This window comes from Xiphophorus hellerii, chromosome 12 (genome assembly GCF_003331165.1).
Source record: "Xiphophorus hellerii strain 12219 chromosome 12, Xiphophorus_hellerii-4.1, whole genome shotgun sequence".
NCBI classification, from domain to species: Eukaryota; Metazoa; Chordata; class Actinopteri; order Cyprinodontiformes; family Poeciliidae; genus Xiphophorus; species Xiphophorus hellerii.
The window spans coordinates 8,317,233-8,335,719 of NC_045683.1; the positions used below are offsets into that span (position 1 = coordinate 8,317,233).

The 18,487-nt window shown below is 37.1% G+C and overlaps 1 protein-coding gene across 19 annotated transcripts in view; it reads right to left on the reverse strand.

Moving 5' to 3' along the window:
• Positions 1-16,538, reverse strand: part of kcnt1b (potassium sodium-activated channel subfamily T member 1b) — a 94,117-nt gene extending 77,579 nt beyond the window's left edge. For 5 of the 19 annotated variants that reach the window (XM_032578020.1, XM_032578008.1, XM_032578016.1 and 2 more), the window contains exons 1-4: positions 16,266-16,532; positions 13,399-13,431; positions 11,533-11,581; positions 9,849-10,016 (exon numbers count right to left, since the gene is read on the reverse strand). In XM_032578020.1, the coding sequence (XP_032433911.1) occupies positions 9,849-10,016; positions 11,533-11,581; positions 13,399-13,431; positions 16,266-16,332 (317 nt within the window). In that variant the 5' untranslated portion in view covers positions 16,333-16,532. Of the gene's footprint in view, positions 1-9,848; positions 10,017-11,532; positions 11,582-13,398; positions 13,432-14,842; positions 15,842-16,265 lie in introns of those variants that run through there. The other 14 variants (XM_032578011.1, XM_032578013.1, XM_032578003.1 and 11 more) reach the window with 8 other exon arrangements.
• Positions 16,539-18,487: the final 1,949 nt, after the last annotated feature.

Here is an 18,487-nt window from a genome sequence, read left to right on the forward strand (position 1 = left end):
ATCTGTAATCATCATAATCCTTCTGTTCCTGCGGGTTTTTGGGTTTACTGCGCCTCATTTCTGTGTTTGTCTTTGTTCCTGGTCTTATCAGCCTTGTAAACATACTGAGATGGAAATAATGCAGGCATCGAGTCCCAGCAGTCCCCTCTGCTACAGAATCGGTGCAAACAAAACAGCTGCTGCCATCAGAGCATGACTATTGTCTGAGGACATTTCATTTCTGCTTATGACTCTGGATAACAGTATCTGGCTGAGTCAACCAGAACCCCCTTTAATCGAACATGTCATTTTGATGTACAGTATCATTAGAATTGGGCTGCTTTGAAAAACATCCAACAAGTTTACATCACATCATAATTTTTGCTTCCTGTACAATTTAAACAAATTTCTATACTAAACATCCAAAAAACAAAAGGAATGCCAGAGAGAAACCAATGTCAGAGAGTAGCTGTTGCTGTCAGCATTAGTGTTTCATCTTCCTTTCAAGTGCCACGTTTTGACACTGAAGATGCTATTAAGAGTTGATTAAGTGACCAATTAAAAGTGTTCACTCTGTTTACATTGTGTCAACCAACACACTGTCTTGATTAAATGAGAAACCCCCCCACATAATGACAGATATGCAGAGGTTTTATATGCATGTAGGTAAAATACAAGGGCATCTCAAAACATTTCTGTAATTTAACTAAAAAAAGTTTACTTAATACCTAGATTCATCAGACAGATGTTTATTATTACCTTAAGATTATAGCTCATAGATAACACCTGAACTTCAGTTTATGAGAAAAAATAACATTCCATAAGACAAAGAAAGAAAATCACTTTCATGCAAACATTTGTTCATTTATGGTCTAGAAAAATTATAGGGAAGACAGTAGACTATCAAAGTGTAAGAATGGTAAGTGGAAGAAAAAACTGTGTTTGTGTGTTTTATGTCATACTGCATAAAACACTAAAACACACATTGTTGCAATACTTCATGCAAAACTAGTCCCAGACGATGATTGAACGCCTATATTGTGCAGTACAAAGAGATGTTTTGCTGGAGGCTGATATGGCTGCATTAAAAAATGACTTTTATTTTCTACTTATAACCATCAAAATTAACAGATATAAATTCACAGATTATTCAGTGTGTAATTAAATTATTAGTTTAATATTTCAAGACGCAATAAAGTAAACTTTTTAGTGGTATTAAAATTTTGAGATGCGCCTGTATGTGGAGCCTAATTTCTGTTTATGACTCTGAAAAGGATTTTCCCCCTTTCATGAATGACAGTGTGAGAAATAAGCTCACATAAAGAAGCCAAACACTCAGTCACAGATCCACAGGTGTGCACACTACTGTACCCACACTTTGAACCCCCCCTCTCTCTCTCACACACACACACCCCCCATCTGACACACTAATCGCTTGTCAGACACATAGCTTCAGCTTGATTGTTCCTCTTCAGCCCCCACACACTCAAGTTGTCATTATAGCCCTCTGACACTCAACCCTTATAATAATGACAATCTAGGAAGGATATTTCATGCACCACACACACACACACACACCCACACACACACCCACGCACACGCCTGCACAGATTCAAACTGTACTCTCATTTCCACATTGGAGAAACAAAGACAACAGCACAAGAAGTCACTGATTCTAGCAGCACAGAAGGGCATGATACTGTAAAAGTGACAAATGTCAACAAACTTTGCCAAAGCACACTCTGGCAATTTCATTCTCAGTGACAGGCGCTGATTCACACGCGATGTGGTGACATTAGAGCAAAGTAAAACTCGACTACTTTGAAGATGCAAAATGTTATCAGCCTTAGATAACTACTTTTAGCTGAAGACATACAGATAAGATTAAGATTATAGCTAGTAGCTTTTTAAAGTATGGATAAGGTTACAGCTTTGCTTACAAATCTACATAAAGATAAAAACTGAATTTTATTTGAAATATTTTTATTGTGATGCTAACTTTGGGCCACGAGACATTAAAGTAGTGCATGTAGTGAAATGGAAGGGAAATTATACATGGTTTTCAAAACAGTTCATGAATAATAAAATTCAAGGTGATGCTGATATTTTTATTTGCCTGAGACAAGCAATAAAATATATTATAATACATGACTGTACAAACAAATCTGTGGTGTAGATTTGTATTCAGTCTCCTTGAGTCACTGTAAAACTCAATTTTCTTGCAATTACAACTGCAGGTCTTTTGGGTTAGTATCTTTCCACCAGCTTTAGACATATAGAATAAAAATTATGCCAATATGTTTTGCAAAGTCACTAAAGCTCAGTCTATGAACCTCAGTTATCAACTCATTTGACCACAGTTCCTGCCATTTTGTAAGAATTTAGATTGTGGGATGGTGTGAACTGAAAACAACTTGCAGAACTGGATATGTTAGAATTCCTAAAATGAATTGAATATGTTTGGTCTATGAATTAATAGCTTAAGTGCACAATCACTCATAAAACAAATGATCTTTTTTATGTATTGTTTATTAAAAATAAATCTTTGTGGAGCACAAATCAGCATAAAGTACAAACTTAGATTCAGTACAGACAAAAGTTAGAGGAAATGTTAGTATGGAAATGTCTGGATTTTCAGTGTCTTCTGTTATTCTCTATCACTATTTTCAGCCTTCTTCAGGTCATAGCATTTGACACACTTGAAAAAAAAAACTATTACTACCCTCAGAAAACTCCTGAATATTAGGATTTTGGAAGTCAATGATGCTTTGGTCCTGGTTAACACATACAGGCATCGAAATAGATTCTTCAGCGTGTGTAAGATTTATGAAGGCAGATAAAACCAGAACAACTTTTAGAGCTTTAGCTGTTTTTCAACCCAAACTCAACTGAGCTCCTCAATCAAAACCTGGAGTTTATTGGTAGTCTGAATAATCATGACAAGCAAAGAACAACGTAACAGATGTCATAAAAAAAACCCACTGAGTTATTTAAAAACTAAATACTACCAGCAATAACTGGGTTTCACCTTGTAGTCCGACTTACTTCAGACTGGATGTGAGGCAGAACTGATAGAGTTATTCTTTAAGGCTTACTCATAGAAAAAGGAGGATGATCATTAAGGCAAAAAGCTGCAATTTACTCCTCAACCTCACAATTAATCGCAATCGGTTCTACTAAATTCTAAGTTATTCTGAAAACTTCTGATGACAAAAACTTTTGCAGCTCAATACAAGTTTTATTGCATTTGATGTGTTGTATGGATGCACTTAACTTTTTTTTAATACAGCTGATATTAGTAACTGCTGTACTGTGGCACATGTGGTTCAACCCTTCTGTGCACTAATCGGAGAGCCGGGGATTCAATCTCCAGCTCGTCCACATGCTGAAATGTCATTTAAGGAGGGACAGTTTCTCCTGAGGCCAGCACAGGAGATTGAATTTCTTTTCTTCACCAACGTTATGAGAGTGTGTGAGAATGGAATTACAGAGAAATAATATTAGAGGCTTTGATTCATGCTCTGGTCAAAGATTGATTCTCAAGTTGCTATTACTTTAAGAGTTGGACATTTCACATTCCAGTTAAAGGATAATGTTTGCTAAATGATACATTTTAATTCCTTGAACTTTTTTACATTTTGTCGTGTCACAACCACCAATTTCAGAGCAGCTTATTAGGAATTTTTATGTTCTATAATAACACAATATGATCCATAACTATTAAATGGAGGGCAGGGTATATAACTTTCAATATTTTGTATTTGTAATTAACACTACACACCCCCCCTTTACTGGATTGTGATTTTTTTTTTTACAGTAATAGGTAACAATAGGCAAGCTGGTCAGAGTTGATAGGAAAATGAAATCCTTGAAGAAAATCCTTGCAGAAAAACTTTGCAGTGGCTCTCAGTATTGCTGTCCGCCCGGGGAAGGATGATCGTAGTCAACATCCGATGGGCACAGAATATCAAACCAAGACTAAAAGAGGAATTGTTTTTCTTTCGTAACCGTGTTTTTTTTTTTTTTTTACACTTTCAGAGGGAGAGTATTCTAAGACACTAAAGCTGGAGGGAGTGTGATCAAGGTCTGCAGCATGCACTGAAATACTTTGGAGGAGAAATTGACACATTTGCTACATTTTCCCCTTAGCTAAACTAAATGTTAACTATATAGAGAATTAAGTATTCATATAAATGTATTTTGTATGGTCACTGCATTTTGAAAATCTCCGTAGATCTGTTGAATAGAAGATCATTAAGCTATTGCAATGTCATCTGAAGATTGTTTGATCATTCTACATTAGAATAATCAAGTGTTTACATCTGTCCATCAACCTCTTGTGAATGGTCCAGCACAAAAAATTCTAATAAAATACATTGGACTATGTGGTTGGAACTTGACAAAATGTACAAACGTTCAAGAAGTTTTAAATGATGGCTAAAGAGTAAAAATAGTATTGTCTCTTTTAGATGATTTGACATACAGTCAAATCCAGAAGCCGCTCATCTTAGATGAATGAGTTGCAAATTGGTCACTCTATGGCCTTCAACAAACTGAGGCAAGCAATGTATACATTTGTTACCAATTAAGAAAAAAAATGTGCGTCCACATGACAGGATGCAGCAGCACGAAAAATTATGTTGTTGGTATGCCGGGCCAATTGGTGGCGCTGTAACACTGGCACAGAATGATACAGAAAATATTGAATGCTGCCATTTTTGTTATTTGTGAGAGTGAGGAGCCTGAGATGGAGTTATGATGTCATTGTTTTTAAATAAGACATGGCTGGCATGGCCAAACCAGCATTCTGAAATTTATCTACTCTGGAACCCGGTTTCAAAAATGATCGTTTCTGGTTTCCCAGGCCACTGAATCTGTGTGGATTCACAGCCTAAACGACTAAAAACGTTTGCAGATATACCCAATATGGCCTCTGTGTGGACAGAAGCTAACATGATTAACAGGGCTGACCGCAAAGCAACGCAACCAAATCCCATGGACAATGCTGGTGTAAAATAATAATAAAAGAAGAATAAAAAGAGGTTTTAGAAGGAGACCTTCAGCTATCAAGCAGTAACAACCAACTGGATGACTTCTCAAAACCAATAAAAGAACCAGATAAAGGTTTTAAACTGATGGTAAAGATAAACCATAATTACATACAATAAAACCCACGATTTACAGGTACAGTCCTCCAGTGAATGATGCCCTCACAATCTGGATCACTGCCCCAACAGGCCCCATGCAATTACACTGGACCTCTTTACAGGCCAGCTTGCAACCACAATAGTTCTGGGCAGACATAAATCACCTCCACCTCTGCTTAGAGGTGATCCCAGAGGACAGGTAGCTGGCAGAGCCTGACTGCTGGCACTAATTATTTCTCACCTGGCCACTGGCAATCAGAGACATGCACTGCTGCTGTACCCTCTTTGCCACTGGCTGTATCAGAGATAATATATACAGGGTCATGTTGGACATTAGTGACTAAAGCGAAAGGGAATAAAACAGAGGAATTTCACAGATCATTGTATTTTCATAAGGTTGAACTTCACATCATTTTGAATTCTACTGCAAAGTTAGTTTCAGGATTCAGGATGGAATAAATATTCAATGGATTTATTGTCCTAAGAAAAGGTGGTTTCATCATTATAATTAGATTTTTATTTTGTATTCCTCACATTTTCTTTTGTGGTTCACTTTGGTCTTTTAAGATTGATAATAATTCATAAGCATGTCAACCTGGATTTGCAATCCATGATGTTATTCTCAAAACAACCAACAATTAGTTCTTAAAAATATACAAATCAAATACATAACTAATACATTCTCAGTGATTTAAAATCAGATAATGCCGTATCAATACAGAATTTAACTATGTGTTTATCTCTATTCTTTGAGAAGAAAGAAGGGAAGAGTTGGCAAGGCAGATAAATGTGTAAGTATAAGTAGCGAGAGACCATGTTTTCAGTTCATAATTCTCATTTTTTAAATGTTAGGTCACTGAAATGACAATATTATGTTTAAGATGAAAAATATCACTTTTCATGTGTTTTTTTCTGTGTTTCTGTGAAAGGCCATTGGTTTACCTGTAAAAAGTCAGTCAGGATGTTGAAAGCAGAGTTTGCATGAGACATCACAGGACTGAGGAATAGTGCTTACAGGGGTTTTTCTTTAAAGTGCAAGTAAAAAGAAACAAAAGAGCAAGAAGCCAGGAGAAGCAAAGGCAGAAGAAAAACAAACATGCACGCTTGACCTGGTTAATGCTTATATTAGCTGTGGTGTTCAATAACAAGTCTGATAATCAAGTCATTTTGCAATCCGCACTAATTTCTGCTGCCCTTCGCAAACTAAGTTAGTGATCTTCAAAATGAGAAAATTCATTTCAGCTTGACTGAAAATGATTAGCAAAACTTTGGGATATTTCACACAAGCCTAAACAGTTTAACGGTGCTATTTTCTAATTGCGACCAGATGCTAATTTGCAATGGATTGTAAATCAGGGCTCTAGTGGGGGCAATTCCAACACAAATGGGCAATGCATCCTACTGGTGTTTGTCATGTAAAATGAAATGTTTTGAGAAGGCAGCTTCTTTGTTGCTAGCTTAAATGAAAATCTCAATGATACAAAACACGGATGAAACCAGAAAACTACCAAGCAGGCCCATCTTTTATTACTGTGTAAGTGTTAGTGAGTGTTAGTGACAAAGCAGAAAAAACTAACCCTATATAGGAAAAATGTAGAGAACACATTTATCGGCTGGCTGCTCTTCAGTCAGTCTTTCCAATAATAAGATGTGCGGCTTTATTTCTACTTAAAAAAAGAAGCCATGGTTTTACCTCTCATCCCAATAGACTTGTTTAATATCTGTGTCTCTAAATACGACATTGCTGCTGCAGTCCGCGCCCCTTTCCTAACGAGTTTAGAGACTGACACAGAGTAATGGTCAATGGAAGCAGCATGGATTTTGTTACTGACTACACTTTCACATATAAGACACGCTGTTTCCTGAGATCCATTTTTTTTAAATCACAAAACAAATTCTTTTCATTTTTAACGTGTGTGTTGTAAGATATAAACTGCCAGGATTTGAGCAATGCATAGTGAAAGCTTGGAAATTATGCAATAAGCAGTGACCATTAATGTTTTTCCACAGATTGCTGCTTTGATCTGTTAGCTTTGTAATGAATACTATAGTGAGAATTGGTGAAAACAAGTGGATGTAAAACAGGAATGTAAAGAAAGAATCTGCTTTATTTAAATTTTTTGTTGGTATTAATAATGTATTAATGTTTTGCCAACACCATTAGAGATAACAATGTGCTTAGTGAGCTAGCACTTGCCCCTGATAATAACCTGGAAGCCATTATGCCTTCTACTCAACACCCAGTGTAATAAATACAAGAAAAAAAGACTAAGGCCATTAGAGCACTGGACTGCCTATTCTCCTTCTTTGCATGCACTGCAATCTGACAGACAGTAAATAAACTAAAAATTAGCATCACAATTAATTAACCTCTTAATGGATAAAAAAAATTGAATAAAAAATGTTGTCTGTCAAGCTCGGTGTTATGGTTTCAAATTCCACTTCAGGAATTAGAAAACTGCCCACTCCTTCACATACGCATGTGGAACTGAGCTTATTTGATTTGAGGAAGCAAAGTCTCCTCTGTAATGCAATTTTTGGCCTTGTCCGAGAATGGTATAGGTCTGTGGTTGCATCCATCATACATACACTCACACATACACATACAGATATATGTGGATGCCAGCTTTTTCTCAACCAATCATTTGTTGGTAGCCCAGCAACAAGCTTTAATTTCCCTTTGGAGCTAAAAAGTGATCAGCAAAAACAGGAACCAACATGAGGAAGCGTTCATATGAGCCAAATAATTATAATATTATAATAGCTATATATACAACATGGAACAAAGCATAAATACAACAGTCAGTTCAAATAAATGCCTGATTTTTTCAACACTTTTATGTGTATAAACTGTTGAATGATCCACTCTACATTCAAGTCATTGATAAATTTTTCAACATTAAAGAAAAAACTGGCACGCACCACTGGAGAGAATATACCTGCCAACAGAGAAATCACTGGACCTATTGGGAAAGCAAAAAGACCATTTGTGGGGGAGGGGTGGTCAAAAGCCCTGCCGTTCTAGATGCTATGTGCAGACAAAGGCCTCGCACTGATAGAAAACCTACTGGCAACAATTTACAGCAGGAAGCCCCAGAGACGCAGAGAGAGTGAACACACATAGGCATGAGAGCAGCAGAGCTGGTAAACAGAATCGTATATTTACTTATAAATGTTCTGACTCAAACTGAAATCTGATCATATTTATTTTTCATTCAGTTCAGAAAGCCTAAAATAAATCACAGTGTATTTACTGCAACATGACTTCTGTTGAGAATAAACAAATCTGATGTTCAGCTTTCACAACAAAAAATTATACATTACAGATATAGGAAGCTGAATGTATTACAGTAAAGTCCTCTGTTTTATCATTTTGAAAAGTACAATTTTGTTTGTCACAAAAAATGGTGTCAGTCTTTTGGAAATCTCAGTTAATTAAGGTAAGGGTCTACTTTAAAGAAAATACACACAAAGCTATATTTTTACTGTTGGTGATGCTTATTATGCCAAATTACTTTTGTGTTTGTTTTAATTTAATAATAATTATTATATCACCAACCAGCTCTGTATTATAAACGAATGATGGATGATTCAACAAGATCACAAAGGAGATGCAAAAGAAAGAAATCTCAGACAAGCTGTAACTAAAAGTACAAAATCTGTAAAAAAGCCTAAATAAGGTATTCAGTTGAGATATGTTCTCTGTAATTGTTCCTCTGGTGTACATGCAGACCTGCTCACACTGGTCCATGAGGCAACATTCTTTTATGATTATGTCATATCCAGCTAGTAGATTAAAGTACAAGTTAACATGTATAAAACATGTAGCGCAGCAAGTTTATTGGACATACCAAAACAAAAACACAGTGACACAGCAGTCTTCTGTTTTCTCGCACTACGGCCAGAGAAACAGCGACTGCTGATCCTTCAGTGAAATGACTGCATTTCAGCACCATGGAGAGCTCCTAGGGTACTCAGCGGCGGTTCAGGCTAATTCTTCCTCTCATGGGTCATAAACAGCATCTGTTGGTCTGCCTCCCCAACAGCAGCACTAACAAAAAGTCCTCCCAGTGTTAAAAGACTCCCAGAATCCCCAACACTAGTAACTGTGGCGCAAAATAACAAAATGTTTTTCTGCTCTAAAAGAATACATATTAAAAAGGAAAAAAAAACTAGTCACAGTCTGGTTTTTCTAGCTTTTTTCAGCTAAGTCTGTTCAGTTTATGGCTTTGTTGTTTCAGGGACAGATTACTTTAATACAGAATTCATTGTGGTTAATTCTCTGTCTTTCAAGCACAAAAAAGATTTCAAAATGTGAAAAGTAATTAGAGAAGGTTTATTAAATCATCCAAAAAGTAAATTTCTCTGCTGCCATTTTACAAATATTAAGTGTAAAGCAGTCAAGGTTTGAAGAATAGCAAAACCCTTCTTCCCAAAGAAACCTCTTAAAGCTCTGTTTACTTTCTATGTTTTATTTTAACTACTCATAAAACCAAAATATAAGGTCCTGCTGCTGTCTCTAAGGGCTCATAAGAAAAACTAATCATGGAAAATGTAGCAAAGCCATAAATAAAAAAGAAAGAACAAGTAGTGTTGTGGACCTCACTTAATATATTCGTCCTAGGAGAGAAGAATACACGCGTGCACAGGGGCCAGTCTAGAAATATCCAGTGACAAGCAATCAGATGTTATAGCACAATAAATACAAGCTTTTCCTGCTACCTGTCATCATTCTGAAACGTCTGGTCCCCCAGCAGCAGGTCCCTGAAGCGGTAGCGAGGTGGAAGAGGAGGCACCTCTGTATCCACATCTGCCATCTTAAGAGACGAGATATCCAGAATAACACCAGAGTTGCTGCTATTGTTTTTCTGCAGGGTCTCAGAGGAGGACCTGCACAATAAGAAGCAGAGCAGCACCTGTTCCATCAACATGTAAGCGTTTGTAGAGCAACTGTCACATTTTAGCATAATTTTACACTAAAACCTTATGTGCTAGTAAGATGCAAAGTTGGACATTTTAGGATGATTAGAATCTTCATGAGAAAATGGAAGATTTAAAGCTTCTTGTAATAGTATTACTAGTCCTTTGACCTTTAGGCAAATACACTTCAATGTATTTTACTAGAATCTTATGTGACAGATTGGCACAAAGTAGTGCATAGTTTTAAAAATGACACATGGGTTTCAAATATACAATACATATAAGCCTGAAAAGTGTTGCATGAATTTGTAGAAATCACTTTTCACTTTAATTACAGCTCCAAGTCTTTTCAGGTACAGTGTTTGTCTACCTGCTTTGCCTATTTGAAGACTGAAGTTTCTGCTCAGTCTTCACAAAATATTTCAGACTGAGTCACAGCAGATGGAGAGTATTTAGACATTTGCAGTTGAATTTAGGTCTGGCCTTCAACTGGGCCATATAAATTATTTAAATCTGCATGTTTAGGGTTGTTATACTGTTGAAGATGAACCTCCACTCTGGTCTCGTATGTTTTGCTGTCTCTGACAGGTTTTCTTCTCTGTATTTAAGTCCATCCATCTTCCTGTCAGCCCTGACCATGATGCTGTTTAACAAGGGGGAAAGTGTGCTGAGGGAGATAAGCAGCGGTTGTTTCACTTCAAACAAATTGCTGTCTCTTCTAAATAGCTTGTGTAAAAGAAAACTTACTGTCTTTGTAGGTTATCAGTTGTTCATTGCATATTAAATGATGAATTGAACAGTGCTCTGTGAGAAGCTGAACACTTTAGATATAGTTTTACAACCTAACTGTTTACTTTTGTCTTCATGGTGTTTGTTCACTTACGTTCTCTAATAAACATCGGAGGTTTTTGGAAATCGACAGTATTCAGACTGAGATTAAATTACACAAAGGAGGAATTTTTTACTAATTGGGTGAATTCTGAAAACAGTTGTTTTGATTTTGAGAAAACAGAGTAAAGGCGATAAATACAAAGGTAGCAATTTCTTTATACTTCCCAATTATACACTACTTTGTGTTGAACTGTCACATAAAATGTGAAAACAATACAGGTTTGTTCTTGTAACATTACATAATCTGGAAGAGTTCAAAAGGTATGAATACCTTTCCCAGAATATTACAGTGTTGTTCAAGCTAGTAAACAATCTGCAACAAAACTGAAAAATAAAGATTGAAATATATCTCGCTGTGGAAAAACGTGTTTCTGTTGGCTGTTTCTCAAGAATAGCATACTGTAGCATACTTTTTCATGAAACAACTTAATATACTGATGTAATATCAGGATTTTTTTCAAAACACCAAACCATTTTCCTACCATCAAAGTGGACAAAGTGTTAGACAGTCTACAGTTTTGACTTCAAAACAGTGCTCTTTACTGTTCCTAGCACATCAGAGAGTCACATGTTGGGAAATGCTTCAGGAAATTACCTGTCGCCATGGGAACTTGATGATCGGCGTGGAGGACTCATGATTGCCTCTTGTGGGGGGGGGATTGAAGCAAGAAATTAGAGAAACAGAAGTGGGAGAAACATGAACAAGAGGATTCAAAGATGATTATTGAACTTTCACTTCTTTAGGACTTTGCAGGAATACCATATGATTACATAAACTGTTTCTCAGTTAAAGACTGCCCAGAGGTAAGCAAGCTCTCTCTCTCTGTCAGGTTGCTGCTCCTCAAACCGAGAAAAATTACACTGACACATTGTAATGCAATTATATTTATGGTGTACATTCTGATGACAAGGAAAGCAACAACGCTGGAGGGGTTAATTGGCCATTATCTCCATAGAGAACATGTTTATTAAACCCACCCTAGAGTAGGATTTAATTTCTGGAAACATGGTAAGGTGGAATCCTCATATCAAGGGGATTCCAAGCCTATTTTCTGCTTATGAAGCAAATGGGGAAAAATAAATAGTTTCAAAAATAGGACACCTATTTCTGTTGTACCTAAACTCTACACCTACCCAATATATGAGCTGTCACACTGAACATATTGAGACAGATTCGTATTTGTGGAACTTTCTTTATCGCTTTTGTTTTCATTCATTGCTCAATCACTAACTAGGCAAATGGTAGGTTAATCATCCAGATCTATGCACTATGCGTGTTTATGTTCCTGTGTGGTCATCACAGTACAGTGTGGGCTACTATCACCAGACATGATCTCCCTCATCAGTGCCGACAAAGACCCTAACAAGTCCTGACAGAGGAAGGGCAGAGTGAGATCAGCAAATAAATGTTGTTGTGAAAAAAAAATAACTGGAAAACTATAAAAAGAAATTAACATAATGTGGAAATCTCCCCTTTATTCAAGAGGGGAAAAAAACAACTGATTCTTTAGACGTTTACTTAAGAGATGCTTTCAAGTCATACATTGACTTTTTCTGCCCTTTATGCCCACAACAAATATAACTCTTTGTAACCATGATCATAAAACTGCAGGAGACTGAAGTAAATACTGAAAAATAAAGATTATAGATCAGAATGTGGGTAAATTTTGATAAGTGATATGATTATCGTTTTCTTAATATTGTGCAGCCTAATTCGACATCTGTAAAAAGTAGCAGATGTGCTTAAAATTCTGTTTTAAAAGCCGCAACTGTTTCAAACTTACTTAACTTTGTCATCATATTGAAATAAATTTGCTGCATGTTAAACAAAGCTGCTTAGCTTGTACTGTTCATTCTGAAAAGAATAGTTAAAAACATTATGACACTTGTCAAATAAAACATATGTAGAATACATCTTTAAGACACAATTTAGGGAAACACAACATCAAGGACTAAATATGATCAGATTAAAGAGCCAAGAAACCTAAAAATTATCAAAGTGTGATATCTTAATAAATCGGCATTGTGCTTTCCATTTTTTCATGGTGGAAAGTAGTTTTAAATCACACATTTATGACAAAAAGAATTTCATGAGTCATGCCCATGTATGAATGATGAAGCAAATTGACAAAACAATCTTTCTTTTGGATAATTGTGGAATGAAAGTGTAGCTACAGAGAAAAAGGATGCAGAAAGCCCTTTTACTACAAACACAATTAATGCTGGAAATGTAGATGAGCTCTGTGGAAGTAAGTAGATGAAGATGACAGGTTTCTACTGAGCTATCAGAAAACTCTATCCTTTTGTAAACAAGTTTAGCACCAGGATTAAGTAACATTGGATTTAAAGGAATAGACAACCTGAAACATTTAATGCCATGGTTGAGACAGATGACTCGAGCAGGGAAGCAACAGTCAGGCCATCATGCAAGTCTGTGCACGCTTGCGAATACAACAATTACCTGCAGAGGGCCACACTTTTTTTTTCTCCGTATCTGAGTAGGGAAAAGAAAAAGACAGAAAACATTTGACTGCAGAGGCCTGACCATTTTAAATTCCATTTCAGCCTCCACATATGTAGCATCAATTTGAAGCGATCATTTTGGGCCAAAACTAGCTGCAGAAAGGCGTGCTGTGCTATAGAGTGTGACTGAATTGTCCTCAGAATTGTTTTTAAAGCTACAGTACTATTGCACAGTTTCAGCCTTACAAGTATCTCTGAACAACAGCAAATATAACAATTGCTAACCCATTTTTAAAAATGTAAAATGGAAAGAATCTTAATTAGCTTGTGAAGTGTCATAACAGTGCTGCATCACTTTCACCAAAATCCTAAAAAAACCCCCCCAAAAAACAGTTTGACCAGCATTACAACTTTAGGGTAATGCTTGTGACTTCTGATAGCACTGCAACAAAACTGGCAACATGAAGACACATGGATGTTGCTTCGTGCCACTTGTCAGAGCAGCATCTCAGGGACTGTTTCCAATAAAGGTTTAAACCCTTCAAATTGCCTTATTACTCAGTATGTAGTTGCTGCTATCTAAAGAAAAAACATTGGATATGCGTAGTTCATTAAATCAATGTAGTGTCATAAATTGTTGGCTTAAATAAGACCTAAAGTAGATGGTGACATTCAGTAGCGGTAGAGGTTTAATTCACTTTATCTTCCAAATTTGCTCCCATATTTTACAATATAATTTGATGTATATGCTCACAAGTAAACACTGATTAAAGCAAAGATTGTGCAATCACTGCATGAGGAGTGCTGACGTTCAGACGCATACCAGTAACAATGCTGTTCAGAATTGGAGCATAAATTGTTTCTACCTGAATAATTGAATCACATCTTTTTAATCACCTGCAGTTATAAACTACTGCAGCCAATTACAAGCAAATTGAGCTCATCAAGAGAGTGCTTTTACACTCCTGGGTAGTATGCTTGTTTGGTAAGTCTTCAAGCTACTGTTCTCAGAGAATACTTACCTAAATTTCCTTTAAAATGTTTCATTTTATGAACCCAAATTCAAGATATCCCTACTCTCCTTGTAGCCATTGTGCAATGCTTTGATTCCTATTCTTCAGCAAGTTTTGATTACATTTTATGTCACCTTGTCCACGTTTTTTCCTCACATATTTAAAACATTTTTTCTCAATTTTAGCAATGAAAATGAATGATTTTGTAAAGGTTGAAGATAACTGAAAAGAAAAAGAAATTGTTTTTAATTGTAGTCTACAAGGAAATATTCCATGCCCTACTTTCTGTAGAAAACAAGCTATACTTACGAACATCAATAAAAAAAAGAAACAGATTATATTTAGTAATACAGACACCTATCTCAGAAGGTTTGTGACAGATAAAACACCAGAAAACATGCACAATGTTCTTAGAGCAACTTTGTTTACCTAAAGGTGTTCCCCCAGAAGTCCCCGTTTTAATCCGAGGTCCCATCATCCTAAACACAGGTTCGGTTTAGATAACCTGCTTTAAATAAACTGTGCATACACCACTGCCTCCATAACGCAGTCTGTTTTCCATCAACAAATCCCAGCGAATGCTCTGCCATGTCTAAATGATGACAGTTACATGATGGTTCAGGTACGGGGGAGGAAGCCAGATCCGGAGCTCAGTCCAGCGGGGTTACCTTAAAGATTCGGTTCATTCAAATTCAGCGTTAATCCTTTTCACAAAAAGAAACGGTCAGTTTTACATATTTATATACAGGCCCGCATGGTGCATTAGCAGGTTTGGTTTTAGTTGAAAAAATAAATAAATAAATCATAATAATCCCAGCACTCCAAGCTGATTGGTTGACGCACTTCCTAAAGGGTACCGCTTTTACCTGCACACCTGACAGTTAATCTAAATATCAATACGCGACCCACCAATGCACCGCCGGGGTCAAGACTTCGCCGTCGCTTAGCAACAACTTTGTTTGCTACTGTTGACGAACTACATAACTTAGCGGAGGGACGATTCGTGTTCACCTAACGCTATTTTTAGTCCACATGCTGAAGGTTAAAACTTGATTTCTCCATTTCCCTTCTTTCCAATTAGCTCGCATTCTCTGTGTGACCGCTTTCAGCCGCGCTTATATAATAACCGCGCTTGCTCTAAAAAAGCAGCTGCAAACCGAGCCGCATCTTGGCGCTTTCTCCGCTGGAGTCCTCTGCCATGTTGTCTCTGCCTCTCACACAGGGACGTCATGAAAGCGGCTTGTCCTCCCGGTTTTCATGCATCCCTGTCCGCATCCTCCCTTGAACAGTCACAGCGGGGGTAAGGCTGCTGATTTCCCAACCTGAAGTCACTCACTGGAGTCTCGCCATCTACTGGACAACCTTGACGTAGTGCGTTTTCTGCTGAGGAAATTATTGCGTTTCATGTTGAGAGGGATTCTTTCATAAAAGGGCTTTTAGTGGAATGAGTTAACCTTACATTATTGCCGTAAATCTTCGTCCCTATTCATTTAAGTACTCATCTCGATTCTTGTATGAAAAAAACCCCCTGCTTCCTCTTGTTACTGTAACAGAGTGAAATATCAGTGTTGCTCCATTAAATTCAAATGATGCCCACATCAGTCAGTCATCTGGTGGTAAAGATGGAAAGTGCTACTGCGGATCTACATCAAGAAATATTACTGCGTAAATGCAACCGTAAAACATTCAAACCCAGATTTAATCAAAAGCATCCCCAAAACAGAACCAACGCACAAATTACAAGTTAGTATTTGTTTCATCTTTGTGATTCAATAATAGTTATGAAGCCACAAGTCTGCAACAACTTCTGCTTGCACACACGGCAATAAAAGTAATTTATCTCAAAACATACCTGCAACAGCTCTGTCTTCTGCTATTTGTCTCACAATAGTCCCCCTCAAGTTGAAGAAAATATTCATTCTGTGCGCACAGACAGGGCGAGTGGGAGACGCCGCTGCTTCAGGAAAAAGCCGTGCCGCTCTCTGTGTGCGCCTTCCTTGTGTTCAGTCCCTCCACTTTTCAGCCCATTATTCTCCAGGGGGAAAGAACTCTGAGCGTCATCATGTTGGAGCCCACACAACCACTCATGCTTTCACTCAGTCGCTCTATCTCGACGAGGATCTGGATTCCCACAGACTTCTGGATCACCTTTTGATCCGTCCGATTTGCTGTACGTCACAGCCCATTATGCGATTCTGCTGCCAATCAGTGGATGTTTATACAGTTAAATCAAGAACTGTGATTGAGTCATTTGTTTCCTGTAAAGGTGGTTTATAGTAAAATATCCCATTTTTCCCTAAAGGGTTTATTCTCAATCTAAAAATGTTTCCCCCCAATTACTTAATCATTTCTGCACATCTTCAAAGCTCAAAGTCTACACTAAAGCCATATTTTCTTTCACAGAAGTTTCTCGTGAGCTGTTTGAAATGCCTTTTTCATACGTTGGACTTCGTCTTGTTAATGTCATCAGTGGATATCACAGTGAAAGCACATAAACTTTTCCTATGGCTTATTTGACACACGGAGCAAAGAAATTATCAACGAGGGCGCAAAAACAACAAGTGTTTCAGCTGCGTCGTATCTGACTGGTGGTTTGCTGAAGGCCGACTGTCTCTGTTTCTGTAGAGATCACAGCTGAAGTTGGTGATAATCTGCACAGTTCTGGATTCTGACCAGGAAATACAGTTCAGTTAGTTCATAAACATCAAAACGAGAAGAAGTTTATGATTTACATTTAAATTAAATCAAAGCTGAAGAGTTACGATTTGTTGACTTATATTTGTGTAAATTACTCAAAATTAAAGAAAAAAGTATTTTAGAAAGCTGTATTATACTTTTTTAAATACGCGATTTATGAATAAACTTATATTATTTAAAGATGAATGAAAAGACCCATAATCTATGGAGAGTGAAGAGTTTTAATAAATTGATGACACATTTAAATAATTATTCATAAGAGATATTGACATTTGGCACTCTTGACTCTCCATAAGAGTCAGGACATACTGGAGCAGCAGTTTAGTATTAAGCTTAGAAAATATAAATTAATCTAAGAAAAAGCAAGTTTATCCTTATTTTAACCCGGATTAGGGTTAAAAACGTAGGGATATAGTTATATATAAATATTTTTTTACTGTTTCTCTAAATCATTTTGAAACTGTATTAGAGATGAACTGGCTTGTTCTTAGAAAAATTAACATTTTGAAAACTTAAAAAAATGATTCAGTCCTACATTATAAAAAATAAATATAAAATGTTGCTGTTTCTCTCAATTATTCTAAGACTATATTAGACATAGACTATGGATAAAACTTATGGCGCTATTAATATGAGCTTTCGTAGAGGCTGCGATTTAGACTGTTGTTTTTTTTTGCAGTTGGCCGGGTTTTACGGGTTTTACCTTGGAAAATTTCAAATCTGGCAACCGTCGCGAACGGCGCCATGTTTGTCATTAATGAGCGTGAGGCGCATGCGCCGTGTTGGACAGAAATATGACGCAGCTTCCACGCAAGTGTTTTTTAAAAAGGCGCGGCTGCACCTGAGCTCACGGAGTCACGAAACTGGCGGTCTGACATTCATGAACTTTGGAACCCGGATTAAAAAAGACATTTCCTGATTTCCCAAGATGAGGAATCCGGGTGGACGCCCAGCCTAATGACTGATTCAACTAAAATCGTATCAGTCTTGATCGAGGCCTAGTTTGACAAGAAGGCCGCAGGAGCGCCATGTTTGAAATAGCTGCGTTGGTTATTCGGTAAGTTATTTTTGGGAAACCTTATTCTAAGTTGTTTGTTTGTTCCCCCGATTACATTATTGAAGCCATTTTTGTGAAACAGCAGCAAACAAGAGACCGACCATGGCCTCTCAGTGGTGGTTTGTTTGGCTGGTGGCGTCCCTGAAACATCTGAGGAGAAATAATGGCATCTGGAGCTGGCAGTTGATCTGTTATGGATATACTACAATCAAGCTGAGGATGGCTAGCAGTTGATATTCTACAATCAAGCTGAGGATGGCTAGCAGTTGATATTCTACAATCAAGCTGAGGATGGCTAGCAGTTGATATTCTACAATCAA